Source organism: Crinia signifera, chromosome 2 (assembly GCF_055691185.1).
Source record: "Crinia signifera chromosome 2, ASM5569118v1, whole genome shotgun sequence".
Taxonomy (NCBI): Eukaryota; Metazoa; Chordata; class Amphibia; order Anura; family Myobatrachidae; genus Crinia; species Crinia signifera.
This window is the reverse complement of record NC_139218.1, coordinates 39,887,833-39,905,094: the sequence shown is the minus strand read 5'-3', so window position 1 is coordinate 39,905,094 and position 17,262 is coordinate 39,887,833. Positions and strand designations below refer to the sequence as shown.

At 42.3% G+C, this 17,262-nt stretch overlaps 1 protein-coding gene across 1 annotated transcript in view; it reads left to right on the top strand.

Annotated features, from left to right (window-relative positions):
• GBE1 (1,4-alpha-glucan branching enzyme 1) overlaps nt 1–17,262 on the top strand; it is a 134,923-nt gene that overhangs the window by 27,396 nt on the left and 90,265 nt on the right. The window contains exon 3 of the mRNA XM_083171924.1: nt 12,855–13,024. Coding sequence (XP_083028050.1) covers nt 12,855–13,024 — 170 coding nt within the window. The remainder of the gene's footprint in view (nt 1–12,854; nt 13,025–17,262) is intronic.

The window sequence follows — 17,262 nt, the reverse complement described above, 5'->3', positions numbered from 1 at the left end:
CACTCGTGGCCGTCCGAAAATACGCATCTGTCCGAGTCAACTAGAATAAGGGCTATTGTGTTGCGACAAAGGCACATTCGCGGCAAATATAACATTGATGCAAAAACGTGAGCGGTGACATGCATGGACCACAAAACTTTTTTAGGTGAGAGAGGATGTCAAAACTACCTACTTATTCCAAGTATCTTGACTGCAAGATTCATAAAATAGTAGATTTGGGGGGAGATTCTCTAACCTTATCTGCAGCGCTGTCAGCCCCTTATCAGCGCAGTTCCGCTGGTCGCATATTCTCTATTCTTCCTCTCCTGAAGGTTCATCGCCGCACTTCCGCATTTGTGATCTTTTCGTCACGCCTGCGGCTCCCCATTGGACTGCATTGCCGTCCCTCCTATTCCCTATGCTCTAACAATCACGGCGTAGTAAAGTAGGCGGTTCAACTGGTACTTGTTTCCTAGCACGGCCACAATCGCGGCCATCGGGTGTCATTTTTAGTGGTCTGCGACGCGACCGACGCGATGCCCCCGATTTTCCCATTGAAATGCATTCAAAAAAGTCAAAATCGCGTGGGTCGCGTCGTATGTGGCTAAAAAAGCCTTAAATGGTCCAGACGCGATGCCCCCGATTTCCCATAGGAAACAATGTTAAATGCCTCAATTTCACCAAATCATCATAGGGAACAATGGTAAATGGGCCAGAAACCCCCCAAAACACCCCTGAACAGTGAAATGTCCCCACAAAAGTAGTTTACGCCACCCCACGATCAACGCGAACCCGAAGCGTGGCGAGCGCAGCGGTACGCGTCCTCCGACCTTTTCATACCCCCACTATCCACGTCGGCGTGGAGTTGAGAATAGAATAGTGTGGCGAGCGCAGCGAGCCACCGAACCCGAAGCGTGGCGAGGGGACGCGGATACCTTCCCAGGTAAACGCGTCCCTTCGCGGGCTTCACAGGTATCCGCGGCCCCTCGCGGGGCTCGCTGCGCTCGCCACGCTTCGGGCTCGGTGGCTCGCTGCGCTCGCCACACTATTCTATTCTCAACTCCACGCCGACGTGGATAGTGGGGGTATGAAAAGGTCGGAGGACGCGTACCGCCGCCCCTCGCGGGCTCACTGCGCTCGCCACGCTTCGGGTTCGCGTTGATCGTGGGGTGGCGTAAAATACTTTTGGGGGGACATTTCACTGTTCAGGGGTGTTTTTGGGGGTTTCTGGCCCATTTACCATTGTTCCCTATGATGATTTGGGTAAATTGAGCAATTTAACATTGTTTCCTATGGGAAATCGGGGGCATCGCGGCTAAATTGAGGCATTTAACATTGTTCCCTATGGGAAATCGCGGGCATTTTTTAGTGCATGCAATGGCCGCGATGCCCCCGATTTTTAGTCACGATGCCCACCATCATGATCGTTGTGGCCGTGCTAGGAAACAAGTACCGTTCAACTTTGCAAGCTTGAGGTGGCGATGTTGTACAGCCTTATTTACTATAGAGCGGGTGTTAGAGCACCGGGAATAAGCTAGCTGAGGGACATGTTAAAATGATCATTAAGAGGTTATTTTTTTATGCCGGGAGGTGGCAATCATATATAGCATAACCCCGGTGCACTGTGGAACATGTTATGTGCGCGCCCAAGCCTGCCAGACTGACGGACAGGTGATCCCCACTGACTTCCGGACAAGCAAAGTGCCCATGACATGAAAATTGAACAGCAGGCGCATGCGCACTGCCCGGGGATCGCAGAGGGGTGAGATACTGCAAACACAATGCGGTAGCCTAATTGATAGAGAATATTGAGAATTGAAAATGTGCCGTTAAAGTAGCGGTAAATAGATACATTCACCACGAATGTAAGAGAATCTACCCCTTGGTAAGAAATCTCCAGTTTTTTTAAAGAGGCAATCACATTTACACTGCAAAATCAAACTGGTATTGAAGTGTAAATGATTGCCGCTTTAAAAAACTTGAGATTTCTTACTACATCTCTCACTTTCTGAATCTCTCATCCTATAAAATTTCCCCCCATAGTCTAGTATTGTTAACTACAGTAGCACCACCACTAGATTAGTGAACAATTTTAGTAATAGTTAGGTGTTTCTTAACTACCGTAATGAAGGCATGCACCGTTATCACTTCATGGTCAAGGGTATTCCTTATAACGTACAGACTCAAACCGTTTAAAGTGTCGCAATTATCTTGATTTTAAATGTAACTTAACTGTTACTAGGCGAATGGATTCCCGCACCTGGTATAGGTATTCAATCTGCGACTGCGCTGTGTATAGATGGGCTTTTGCATCATCAACAGCACTACAAATAACAGCATTACTCCACAGTACTAGTAATTTACTTTGGTCAGTGTGGATCCACTGCTTATAAACAATTGTGTTCTCATCCATGTATAATAAAAAAGTTTTTCACCTATTCGCCTATGCTTATGCTTCCAGACATGGGGACAGATGCATTAAGCTTCAAAAGTGATAAACAACCAGCCAATCAGCTCCTACTTGCTATGACACAGACTGTTGACAAGATGCACTAAGCTTCAAAAAGTGTTAAAGTGGAGAGTAGTAAAAAAAAAAACAGCCAATCAGCTCCTTACTACCATGTTACAGGATGGGTTTGAAAGATGACAGGTTGGAGCTGATTGGTTGGTTGTTTATTAATATCCACTTCATCACTTTATGATGCTTAGTGCACCTGGCTCTGTGTTTGAACAATGTCAGGCAGGAGCTAATTGGTTGGTTGTTTATCACTCTCCATTTTATCACTTTTGAAGCTTAATGCATCTGGCCCATAGTCGTTTGGCACCTCGATGAAGCCTTCAAGTTATTGAAACTGAAGAATAAGCGAGGATTTAATTTCTTGTTCCTTCTTTCATCTTTAGTGGTAGAGCAGCAAGCGATCGTTATAAGTTTTGGTGAGTTTCGCAGAGACACACTTAGGGAAATTTACTAATTTCAAATGGATACGAATGCACCCATTCATACTAATTCGATCCTAGTCATGGCCGGGCCCTGCTGTTTACAATTTGCTGCTTTTATAAACGGCCAGCTTGTCCAAATTCAGCTGTATGAATGAATAGACCATCATCGATAGAACTCGACCGTATATGGCCATAGAGCTTTATCAAATCTCCTAATTTACTAAAAAAAACAACATACGTAATGACATTTTTCTTTATTTAAAAAAATAAGAATTCATAAAGTAAAAGTCATGAATATTTATCCAAAACACAATTAGTAAAAGCTGGCACACAATACACAAATATTACAATAAAAAAAAATCTATATATTAATGTCACTTGGCATGTCAGTAGAAGAGATTCCCTTTACCAATCCGTCTAACTTACGCGTTTCTCCACCTTCTCCTGTCACTGCTTCCTCAGAGAATCACTCCAAGATATTTGGAAGAACTAATTGTTTTGACATCCTCTTTTGACTAAAATTTTTTTTGTAAAAATCTGAGATGGGGTGTGGACATTTTTGTTGGGGTGATGGGATGTGGAATAACTCCGCATCAGTCAGGGAAGTGCAGCACGTATAGCGTTACACGGAAGGTTTGGATTGTGGGAATGCTGGTGCGCCTTCCAGCGTTTCACCCCTGTAATGAGCATGAAACCCCTGGCAATAAGCATGTAGGTAAAACATTATTATTGCATGGGGGGAAGGGGCGCCGGAAACTCTTTTGTGCGCAAAATTTCTAGTTTACAGCACTTTATAATATTAATATAATCATTATTTAACTAGCCCGATGCCAGTGTAGCAGCTGCTCACTATGGATGAGTGGCGCCCTGTTCCCTCTAGATCTCATAGTGGCTGACAAAGTGATTGCCCACCCTCCTATACCCACACTCACAGCCACTCTGTGCATACAGTGAGTCACAGCTGTTACTAATTGGCACTGCCCCCCTCACCCCAGCTTCTACTGCACTCCTAGAATACACTTCTGCTATCTCATGTCTACTGCAGATGTCGGCACTCATGCCAAGAGTGATATAGCTTCCTGTCATACTGCAGAATAATTTGGCTCATGCACCAGGAATATTACATGTACAAATACTGATTAGTGATGTGAGTAATAGCAGCAAACAGTTAAATAAGAAACTCCGTATCAGTATGTCCAAGGGAGCAGAATTGGCAAAAATCAAATTCTGCAAATACTTAGATTTGTAGAAGTCTTCCTATTCCTTCTTTGGCCCCATCTCTCCGCCATTTCTTTTCTTTATTTTCTTCTTTTCTTTTCGTTCTTTCTCTTTCTTTCTTTTTGTTATTCATTTTCTTTTTCTTTAGTTTTTTCCATCTTTTTCTTTTGTTTTGTTTTTTGTTCTTTCTTTTCGTTTATTTTTTAATTTTTTTAACCACTCCACTTTGTTATACAGTATATTTATTCTGTGGAGGCTCTTAGCATGGTGGGGGTGCCATAAACATTAGCGACAACATGCACAATGGTGTGACCTGTTTTACACATCCCCCCCCCCCCCCAAAAAAAAAAACAACAACCAACAATATAGATTTTATATAGATCAATACATGTGCATGCATATGAATATTTTGGTGAATACATGGAAAGTTCCCCATGCTAGGATAAAGCCCAGCTTATTTTGATCCCCCTTTTCTGTCGCTGCCATTCCATCTGCCATGGAATTGTGCCACTTTATGAACTGTCTTTCCAGTCACGCTCCTATCCATGTCTCTGCTACATGCTCTGCTGATTGCCTTGGAAAAGGGCAATGCTGTAACTGTTCAGCTGACCTTTCCGTTTATTTTCTCTTGTGTAATATGAAACATTGTCTAACAGCTCTCATTGTCTGATTTCTCACTTAATATTCCTCTTTTTTTACCCACTTAAATTAAGATCTGTTTTATAGTATGTTCTAGATTCTATTTGTATTTTTCTTGGTGTAGGAGACAGAACTCAGGAATTACAATTTCATAGTTCCTACCTAGTCTTTTGTGGCATTTTTTTATAATTTTTTTTTTTTTTTACATAATCTTTTTCTGGTATTTATGCAAAAAAAATCAGGTTTTAAAATGACAATGGCTTTGTGCATTAATGTTATTTATGTATTGTTAAGGGATAAGTAAACATGATGGCTGGCCATGCAGAAATGTAGTCTGATAACACCGGGTCCACTGATATCTGTAGCAATACAAATAAAGTTTGTCTTCTTTGGCATGCAAATAAAGCAGTGAAGAGAATCCAGGGTACTGCTTTCCTAGCACGGCGCCCAACGATTTAGATTGTATGTATGGGGCTGATATCTCAAGCATCTCATGCATCTTATGTGTTTGTGCGGCATAAGATGCATGAGATAATGCAATTGACCCCAAACCCCCAATTTTAATTGCTAACCCCCCACCTCATAGGTGAAATGGCCCCCCATTGTTAACGCCACCCCACTATTGACACCAACCCGAAGCGTGGCGAGCGGCGGCGGTACGCGTCCTCCGACCTTTTCATACCCCCACTATCCACGTCGGCGTGGAGTTGATTTTATATAGTGTGGCGAGCGCAGCGACCCACCGAGCCCGAAGCGTGGCGACAGCAGCGAGCCCCGCGAGGGGACGCAGAATACATGTAAAGTAGTTTGCGTCCCCTCGTGGGGCTCGCTGCGCTCACCACACTTCGGGCTCGGTGGCTCGCTGCGCTCGCCACACTATATAAAATCCACTCCATGATAGTGCTGATGGCGTTAACAATGGTTATTTAGAGAGCACGATTTTTTATCTCATGCATCTTATGGATGCATAAGATCCATGAGATTAAAAAATCGGGTCCATCGCGTTGATTGTATGCCTTAAGTACCTTAAACTTAAGGCATACAATCAATGAGACGGGCGCCGTGCTAGGAAAGCAGTACCGAATCCAGATCCATCTGCTTTGAGTGGTCTGCTAATGTTCCATAGAGCTGCCACGACCCTTCGTCTCATTAATAAGGTAAAGCCGGGTACACACTTAGCGATTCCCACAGCCTCTGATACAGTTGACTATATCTGCGGTGCCGTGGGAGAATGATTTAGTGTTTACACACTTACCAATATCTGTCATTGACGTCACCCGCTCCGTACATGTAGTCGCTGAAGATATTGTCCCATTGAGCTACGTGTACACACTAGTGGGGGTCTTTAGGCAAAAAGAATACGAATCAGAATCCTCTTTATTGGCCAGATATACCTGCGTATACTTGGAATATTTGCGGTAACTGTGCAGCATCAAGCAGGAAACACATGGAGGGGATGGGGGATAGGAGGGAAATAACATACATCACATACATTTCTCGTAAATAGAACAGTTCAAGTTAGGATTTGGGGCATTCAGAATTGTTTAGATGTTGTACAGCTATTAGGAAGAAGTTTTTCCTTGTTATTGTCGTCTTTGCTGGGATGGACCTATAGCGCCTGCCTGACGGAAGGGGTTCAAACAGGCTGTGGCCAGGGTGTAGCTTGTCTGCCGAGATCTTGCCTGCACGCTTCTTGACCCTGGCTAGGTATAGTTCTTGGAGGTCCGCCCCGATGATCTTTTCTGCCGTCCTCACCACCCTTTGCAACCTTTGTCTGTCATTCTCGTTTGCTCCTCCATACCAGATTGTGATCGAGGAGCATAGAACAGAGTCTACTATGGATTTGTAAAATATGAGCAACAGCTCCTGCGGGATGTTGAATTTCTTGAGTTGCCTCAGGAAGAACAACCGCTGCTGGGCCTTCTTGACATTTGTGGTTATATTGGGCCCCCATTTGAGGTCACAGGAAATCTTTGTACCTAGAAATTTGAAGGAGTCAACCCTAGACACCACTGTCAGATATTAGGAGTGGGTGCATGGCATTTGGTTTCCTTCTGAAGTCCACCACCATCTCTACTGTTTTGAGGGGGTTGAGGTCAAGGTTGTTTCTGCTACACCATTTTGTTAGCCGATCCACCTCCCGTCTGTATGCCGACTCGCCTCCGTCCGTGATTAGGCCGATGACAGTTGTGTCGTCTACAAATTTTATAATTTTCACTGATTGTTCTGCTGAGGAGCAGTCGTTTGTGTAGATGGAGAGGACGCATCCTTGAGGTGCGCCTGTTTGACGTTAAAGCACCTGCTTTCACCGCCTGTTTCCTATCAGATAGGAAGTCAGTGATCCAAGAGCATGTGGGTTCTGGGACTCCTAGTGATAGAGGATGTCGGGGATGATCGTTTTGAATGCCGAGCTGAAGTCAATGAATAGTATCCTTATGTAGGTGCCTGGACTGTCCAGGTGCTTTAGAATGTGGTGCAGCCCTAGGTTGACTGCGTCCTCGACACTGTTTGCTCGGTAGGCGAACTGCAGGGGCTCAAGGTGGGTATTTGTTGCAGCTCTCAGGTGGTTCAGCACCATACGTTCAAAAACTTTCATGGCCACTAATGTTAGTGCGATCGGCCTGTAGTCATTGCGGTCTTAGCGCTTGAGCTCTTGGGGACCGTGACGATGATTTCACCTTTGAAGCAGGAGGGGACTTTGCACATTTCTAGTGAGGTGTTGAAAATCCTGGTGAAGATAGGGGTGATGGAGACACTCCATCTGGGCCTCCAGCTTTCCTAGAATACATTCATTATAACTGTGCCTATCAAGGTATCTTTTTCAGGGTGCCACCATGGGTGAGAAGCTCTCATTTACGTGATGCGTACCATACTTACAGCATGATTTATTCGAGGACTCCTATAATGGTTTCTTTACCAGGCGGTTTCCTTAATGGTCCCCAATAGGCTTTACTCGGTATGGGGTATTATATGAAGAAGATGGAAAGCTGTCTCAGTATCAAAAATATTTAATATAGTGTTCACTCATGACGTCACAGCTGGGGGCGTGCCCGGGCCGCCGACGTCATGAAAGGGACGTGCCCGGGCCGCCGACGTCATGAAGGGGGCGGGCCCGACCGCCACAGTCATCAAAGGGGGCGGGCCCGGCCCCTCCAAATCCACTGTGCTGCCTGGGAAGCGCCAGGCATCGCCGTCAACGGCGACGCTGGGCTTTCCCGTGAGGCTGTTTTAGCGGGGCGCTGCGAGACGGGCAGGACGCATTTTGCCCTTTAAAAATCAGGCAGGGCGCAGTGCCCCGCTAAAACAGCCTTGCGGGAACACTATAATAACAAAATAGTTAAAAAGGATAAAAAATTTATAAAAAACAAATACCTGAAGAACGACCATAGGTGGATAAGGTCATATGCCAGGTAAAGAAGATCAGTCACTCTGTCTGCCTAGTGGGGGTCGTTAATGATCCACTGCCGCAAGCTTCATTAACTGTATTGATCATACACACTAGACGCTATGCAGGCGATTATCGTTAACAATATTGTCTATATCATTAAAAACATATTACCCAGTTTATTTAAAGAAAGAGACCTCTATCTGCAATAACATTGTCAATTAATGAACCTTTCACACCAAGGCAAAGAACCAAGAAAAAAAAACATGGTGTGTGTCGATCTGAGTGCATTGCCTTGGGTCTGTGGCCCAGACCAGGGTTGGAGCTGGATACATTGTGGTCTTAAGCTGGCCATACTCTAGGCAACTTCTCCGATCAGAGAAGTCACCCTCAATATCCCCTTAAGCCGCCTGGGGACATGCAACCTGGTATCATCCTACTATAGGGTTTTGGTTGTCAAAACCACATTCCGCTGTACTTACCGTATGTAACTCAGACGGTCACAATTACAGAATTCCTTCCCCCTTCCTTGAGAGGCAGGACAAGGATGGAACATAACTAAAATAATCAACAAAAATAAATAAATGGAAATTGTAGCTGTGCACCGCATCTCATTGTGTATTGCTTGACACTGTTCTATTTGTGTCCAACCAGAAAGTGGGATATATCTGTATGTGACATGTGAACTCACCTCTCACATACACAGGTAACATCTATACAGGGACAGCCACACCCAACTAGGCTTCTTATAGCATTGATTGAAAGAAGCCATAAAAACAGTAGAGATTAATGTTGTCATGCAGCTGGTACCTTGTTCAAAATGGGTAAAATGAGCATGGATATATTTATTTAATGTTTTTATTTTAAATTGTTGCCTTCATTCTATGAGGAAAGGCTAGCCAGTTTAGAAAAGAGGCATCTAAGAGGAGATATGATTACTATATACAAATACATACTATCAGGTGACTATTAACCCCAAGGACTGTAAGACAGACACAAGGCCACCCTGTAAAGTTACACACCCAGCGAAGGGTTTCTTTACAGTAAGGCCCGAGAAGGTTGTTATGCCAAACTCCATTTAAATGTTCAAGAAAGGGGTAGACCATTTTTTTTGCGGAAGATTGTCCATTAATTATAATGTATAGTAATAAACCCAGAGAGAATGGGACAGCCATTTTGGGTCATGGGCGAATTCTGATTTGAAATGGATTGGTAGTTACTTCATCTGGGTCATTTACACATATAAGCTAAACACTGCAGGAGAGCCAGTATTAAGAAGAACTTGATGGACTAATGTGTTTTTTTTTTTTTTTTTTTCAACCTCATCAACTTTTACTACTGGTGGTCTTATGGTCTCTTACCCATCACTCTGTAGCAGTGGTGGTTCCAAAGATGTCTTTTGGGTCCCAGAGTAGACCTGCGATACTGTGTTCTGTGGAGTATTTCTACCCCTGTTCTTAACACTTAACCTTCTCTAAAGCCTAACCCTGTTCTCCCCAGCAATATAGCCGTAACCCTCCCTCCTGATGGCGCCTATCATCCTCAGGATGTCGAAATTTCCGTACTAACCTTTTTTTCAGGAGAAACCGTCCACAGTTTAAGGTTCTCAAACTGGTGAATGTGTACAGTTTGCATCCTTTCGATGGTCTGTTGTTGACTTTATCGTAGTCCTTTAAGTGCCTTGAGTCCTGTTATAAATGAAACTTACTTACTTTATGATGTCAACATTATGAATGTTGACGTAGTTGCTGTTGATGATTTGTCCAGATAAGACTTGCAGTTCTTGTTCTGTTGTATACAGTGGAAAATCTGAATATGCTGGTGCTTTTGTAAGTAAATGTTAATAAATAAAAGCAGAACTGTGCCATAGAGACAATTTTCTGTCTATACAGATTTGATTAATATAAAGGATGCAAGCGTTATTACCTCATTGTAAGTTGTGCTGCTTGTAAATCGATTTGTGCTGATTGCAAAACTCTTTTGCTAAAATTGCAAAACCAAATTAGAAACCATGAGAAGAAGTAATTTTGCACAGATTGATTTTCGCCCACATGAATGTCCTGCCTGATTCTATGCCAAGTTACCTAAAAAGGGATAAATGCATTTGTTGGAATTCTCTGCTGAAGTAGTTCCTAGTTCTGCATTGTGTTTTGGGTATAACTGGGACATATTAGATGCTAACAGGTACAGTATAAAGTTAAAAATAGGTGCATCATTAAATATTCCTAATTTTTATTGTTCATTGTTCCGGTCACCCATGATCACATTTAAGTGTATGAAAGCTGATTGGTTTCTCTCGTTGGGTTCTGTGCATAATGCAAATTAAAAGATAAAAATCTGCATTTCCAGATATAATCTAGCAAGAATTTTTATTCCGCACACGGTTAGATCAGGACAATTCAGTACTTTAGAGATTGCAGAAATGCTATTTATTTTTATATGTATTATTTAAAGGTTTACTTTGTGGACTCTTTCCTTTACAGCATCTTTTATATTTTAGTCGACTGTTTTCTGAAGCCAATATGCCAATCTCATATTAGTCATCACCGGCCTTTCTACTGCTCTTGGAACTAAATGTATTTTGTTTACCTTTTTACCACCCCAGAAGGAGAATATAATAGTGTGGCGACACTTACACAGTGTCTATGTCAACATATTAAGAGCACTTGTCCTTAAGAGCACTACTCATACAAAGTGGATCTACCCAGGCTATGTCAGATAGTTTGGTACTTCCTCCTCTTTGCGGCCACTGATTGCACTATGGAACTTACGTAGTTTACGTTTGCGGCCACCGCTTACGCTATGGAACTTATGTAACGCTCCGCGCCACCACCCTGGGTCTACACCACCCTCCTATGTCCACGCCACCATCTATTACCTTTAGTAAAGTTGTGGCGAGCAGACAATGGTGCTGCTATTCCTGTAGTGGCTAACGTAACTGGTGTATCGGTTGCTGCAAAGATGAAAAAGTACCAATAGTTCTTCCTGAGGGAATTTTACTTCACTGTAGTATAAGTGTGGTGACACATTTGTATGATGGGCAATTGGGCTGATGGACAGGCTGAATTCCCTTCATCCAAAACCATGCCATATTGTCCACACACGTTAGACAATGTAATGAAGGACACATCCTTCATTTCAGTGCACTGGTTTGCACACAATATCTTCCAGTCGGCCGTGGGCCAGATTGTTACAGCATCTGTGGTGCTTACCATGGGCTTTATTGCTCGTTGCTATTCAATTGCAAGCTCAAGGTACTCCCATGTCTAACATGCATTACCCTATGTGTTCCACTATAAATGCCAGGGGTGTTGTCATAGTGGGCACAGTAATAGCAGAAAGCACTCCGTTCAGGCTACAATTGAGTAACAGAGCTACAACCCCGATGTTAGCACAGCGTGTAAATAAATCTGGCCCCATGTGGCATACTTTTCTATTGCATGGTAGGGTCTCTATTTAAAAAAAAATTGCAATGGAATTAACAATTTTCTGAAAATGTTCTTTCGAAATTCTGGTCCACTTTGACATTCTAGCATAATAATTATTTTAAAGAAGACAAGTGGTATTGGCCATAGCAACCAATCCATTTTTTGCACTTGTTACATCTCCCCCACCTGCAGTGCAGCATGTTTTGCCAGTTTGCGTGCTTTTTTCTTAGCTTAACGATGCTAAATCAGGCCCATAGTCTGAAACAGTACTCAGATTGTAGCATTTAAACAATGATGAACCCATTCTAGTAAATTTACACTCCCAGTCTGAACCATTGACAAAAGGCTGGTGGATACAGCAGGTTATAGCATGTGAACTAAATATAATGGCAACAGAGTTAAGTGTGAATATAGATAACTATGTAGAAACCCATCAAAATGAAGACTTATCTTCTTCTACCTCCAATATATGTCTCAACAGCTCACTCTGTCCATATCTAGCAAGTTTGAAACAGAATCAGATCATGTTGCTTTCACGTTCTGAGGAGTAATTTGGTCCGTCGAATGGCCCCTAGTGGTCACTGGTCTATAGTGAGATAAATATATATTTTGTTCCAAGTCCTGTGCGTCTCCACTTTCGCCGAGCATCTCTTTTACGGCTTGACTGTGCATCTAAATCACAATGTGATACCACAAAAGTGCTTCACAAGACTTCACTGATTCATTTATATGCAACACTTGTACACCTGTCTACAACTTGGTGTGAATCTGTACACAATGTGCTATGTACCAGAAGCATTCCTTTTTTCACACACAGTATTGTTGTGGTCCGACTTATTCATACACAGATGTACAAGTGCCACATATCAATATTTATCCATGAAGACATTTAAAAAAACAGTGAAAAAACCCATGTTGACCTAGATGCTTGTCGACCATCATGCTGTAGACCAAATGACCGTATTCCGTGCCGATGCAGCTGTGTAGGCACACAGAATATAGGCATGCTGCAAATCATTTTAATTAACGTAAGCTGCTTGTGCGTCTTTCTTACACTGTTTTGCAAATAAAATGCATTTTAATGGAAAACATGGGAAGGGCTACTTTAATGTTCAGGAAGACTAGATGTAAATGGACACAACTGTACAAACTGTCCTTGCTCAGCACTGTTGAATAGAATTTCGAAGTACCGGTATATAAAATGTGAGACTTCACTCCCAACCTTGTGTATACAATAACTAAATGGCTTGTTATTTTCTTGAAAGGTATGCTCTCTTCGATAAGCGCTTGAAGAATATTGAAGGATGTGAAGGTGGTATGGAAAAGTTTTCAAGAAGTTATCAGTCATTTGGTATCCACACCCTGCCAAGCGGTGACATTTACGGGAAAGAGTGGGCACCGGGTGCTGAGGACGTTTTCCTTACTGGTGATTTCAGTAAGTACTGTATATAAAAAAAATACAAACTCCAGTTTCCAACTAGACTACTGCAGCAATTTTCTAACAGCTGGATGTATAATCTAGAACGTTTTTCCTCTTGTCTCATTCCGAATGAAATTTTTATCTTTAACAAAAATATCAATTCAACAGAAGGTGAAGGCGATGTAGGGCAAAATCATAACAAATAATTGGCCTGATTCTGGTTCACTTGCAAAAGCAAATTCTCTCTAATGGACAAAACCACTGCAGGTGAGGCAGATGTAACATGTGCATGGAGTTAGATTTGGGTGGGGTTTGTACTTCTAACTGATATTTATATTGCTGTGTAGGAATAAAGCAGCCAGTATTTACCCTGCACAGAAACAAAATAACTCACCCAAATCTAACTCTCTCTGCCCCACCTAACAGAACCATGCCCAATATGTATTCTTGTGAGAAAGGTACACAAATTGCTATGTACAGTACAGTAGGTGAAAACAATACCTAACTAATTTCCTATTGTTCGGTACATATTAAAAAGCTTTTATTATAGATAAAAACAACTAAAAAACACAAAAATAATGCACTGGTCTACATGGTAGAGATTAATTGTTCTGCAGCTTCCCTGTAAACCTCATTGAATGACCTAAAGCTGGGTACACATTAGACGACACAGGAAATGATGCAATATTGCCAGCGATTTCCCTTGAACTTTCTGTTCTACCTGAGCAAAAGATATAGGGGGTTATTCAGACCTAATCACTTCTCTGCTGAATTGCAGAGCCCTACGATCAGGTATACACCGCCCTGCCGAAGTGAAATCCCGGCCTGCGAATTGCTTCGCTCCGCTTGCGAAAATTAGCTGGATTGGTGATTCACTGCAAATCCAAGCAAGCCGCTCACCATTGAATGTTTTTTTTTTTCCATCGTGTGCAGAGTGTTTGTAGCCCAGGACTTACATTGATGGCTGCGATAGAAACAGGGTGTTCGTGGCCAGAGTTGACGTTACACAACATCCCTTCAAATGCCTGGGCAGGCCTGCATTTTCCCTGTCTCTCTCAAAAAGTGTCCGGTTACCACCCCAAATCGCCAGCTTCTAGTCCATCAACTTGTGTATGGCCACTGATAAAAAGTAGCAGGATTTTATTGTACGATGGCCTTGCACATTTGCGCTACGATCTGTATGCTATTGATAATCACGGCCCATAAATTTGCAGCCGTGCAATCAGGTCTGATCATTAAATGATTAACTAATGATATTGTTCAGCAGTGCCATCCAGAGGAATGCGGTCATTGACGATAGTCAGGATTTTACTGCATGTACATACGACAAAGGAGACCACTAACGACCAGCTGAAGAGCACATCGTTAACAATATAGTGGATACACACTAGATGACACAGATGGAGGCTTCTTCAACTAGCCATCTCCAGATAGCCATGGTGAGCCATGGCTCACCAAGGCCTATTGTTCTCAGCTGCAATACAATTCATAGAACAATACAGTAGGGGATTAGCATAGGATTAAATCCGACAGTTTTGGCCCACTTAATCCTATTAAAGGGCTAGATGAGGATGGCTCTGTCTGTATGAATGGAAATATTAAGGATATAATTAAAAAAAAATCTTGTCTATTGTGTACTTAGTTTAAAACCTCCTAAATTTATTTATTTTTATGTTTTTTATTACTACAAATGTCAGTTTCAAAATCAATTAAAAAAAGAAAATAGTAAATGTACTACAATAACTGATAATGCTTAAAACTAATGTTCATATAACTAACCCTAAATACTGATAATGGCATGTATTCAATGCATTAATTGAAATCAGTGATCCTCGCAGTTTAACCCCCGCGCCGGCCACTCGCACTATGCAACGTTCCGGGGGAATCCTTGCCGTCACAGAACGGCGAGGATTCCCCTAAACTGCGAGAGCCGAGGCTAGTGCAGCAAACTCGCTGTAATTAGCCTCGATTCTCGCAGCTTTTGGAGGCACATACGCCAATTCTCCCTCGCTCAAAAAACGGAGCGAGGGGGAATTTGCGTATGAGGGGGGTAGTTTAATACTGACAGGGTGAGCGGTGACTGCGAGCAAAAAGTCCTGCTCGCAGTCACCGCTCGCCCACAGCATTGAATATATGCAAATGTTGAAATGCTTAGTCCAAACAGCAAGTGCAACTTTTTTTTATTTTTTTTAGCATGCCTTTTGCCTGTTTATTTTATAGTGTTTTAAAACCGTATTAATGTTTTTTTTTGCATGCAAAGTTCCGTCTTCTAAAGACGACTTTTTTGGGAACTTCTTTCCCTCATTTCAATAAAGAAAAAAAAAAAAGAAGAGATCTGTCAGCCCTTTATCTGTACGTTGTAGGGCAGCAGAGATGTTTCCTGCGGGGAACCTATCACATTTACTCTGCAACCTGCTGGTGCAGCAGTAAAATTGATGCTGCTTGTACATTTTCTACCTATTGCATATAGATTATAGTTCGCCGTACCATTCCCCTGCTCACTGTGGGTAGCTTCCTATTTGTCTGGAACAGAGGAATTTAAATCTCAGATTGAACTTTAATGCCTTTATTTTCAGCTCTTGCCTCCAGCAAAAATATTGACAGCTATCTTTTTGCGGTACATTGTAAATTTTTTTTTTCTACTAAACAATCTCCTGTATAATCTACATATTTTTAAGCAACACCTGTATTTTGTATTGGTATGATTGCATATTTGTACTGTATATTCATATTTGTGCATATATAACGAGCTGGGCTGAGCAGGTTTAGCCGACCGTTATTTTATAGTTATTCCTTCTCTTGGAACCCTGCAGCAGAGCTAACTCTCACTCTGTCGCTGCTATGTAAGCAAATGGATGCAGCCATCTCTTCTATTTAATTGGCCGGGAAGAGACGTTTTTGATCTTACAGCACATCTGAGGACCCTCAGTACTGTGCCAGAGACATAAGTGTTACAAAATGTTAACACTCCTTTTTTTTTCTATTGTACTGTGACCACAGTAAATGTGGTGATCTGTTATCTAATTAGGATTTCCCAGGTTATATTGTCAGGTTATTGCTGTGAATATTGTTTGTTACATTATGGACAACCCTGAATGGGAGATTTAGCAGAGCCCTGTGGCCCCCAGCACTCTGATTGGTTAATGACCTGCACAGCAGTCATTCTGGGACACGTGAGCAGCAGACAGGGTATGCTGCCCCCCCTGCTATAGTTGTGATTTCAAATTTGCCCTTTGGTCATTGGGCATATCTATATAATGTGCAGTGATCAATTTGATTAGCTCCTTGATCTGCGGACATTGTTATCTTGAGTACTACTGTATCAGTTTAATTTAATAGTACTAGGGGTGTTGGGCTTTTGTGCGAGTCAGCCTGTGTTTTTGTTTGTTTGTTTGTTGGTTTGTTTGTTTGTTTTAATCCTCAATTATTTACAAGGAAAAAACCCACCTGGTTTTGCCGTGTAAATAATTGCAGTTTAAAAAAAAAAAAAAAATGGGTCCAGCTCCTCCGGAACTCGGAGGCTATTCTTTTCTCTTCTTTTTTTTTTTTTTATATTATTTTCCTTTCCTTTTCTTTAGGTTTCTCTTTTATTTCCTTACCTTTTCTCTTTTCATTTTTTTTTTTTTTATTTTTTTTTTTTTTTAGGTTTTCTTTTTTTCCTTTTCTTTCCTTTTCTCCTTTTTTTTTTTTATTTTTCTTTTCTCATTGGCGGGTATTCAATGCTGCCGGCGAGGGGGTTAAACAGCGAGGATTGCAGAAAACCAGCGATCCTTGCTGTTTAACCCCCGCGCCGGCCACTCGCTCTATTCAATGTTCTAGGGAAATCCTCGCCGTCACAGGACGGCGAGAATTCCCCAAAACAGCGAGACCCGCAGCTAGTGCAGAAAACTCGCTGTATTTAGCCACGAGACTCGCTGGTTCTGGAGCCGCATACGCCAATTCCCCCTCGCTCAAAAAATGGAGTGAGGGGAAATTGGCGTATGCAGGGGCTGCGTTAAATACTGACAGGGTGAGTGGTGACAGCGAGCAGGAAGCTCTGCTCGCTGTCACCGCTCGCCCACAGCATTGACTCTTTCTCTCTTGTGTCAGTTGCAATCTCTCTCTCACTTTAATAATACAGGCCTTCTCACTTGGAATCTCTCACTTCTGGATTCTCTAACCCTATTATATTTATCCCCAAGTGTGTTATTTGACTAACGGAGAAATAAAAATGGCAGGTGCTATTAATTATTCCTAAGGATACTTTTTTTTGT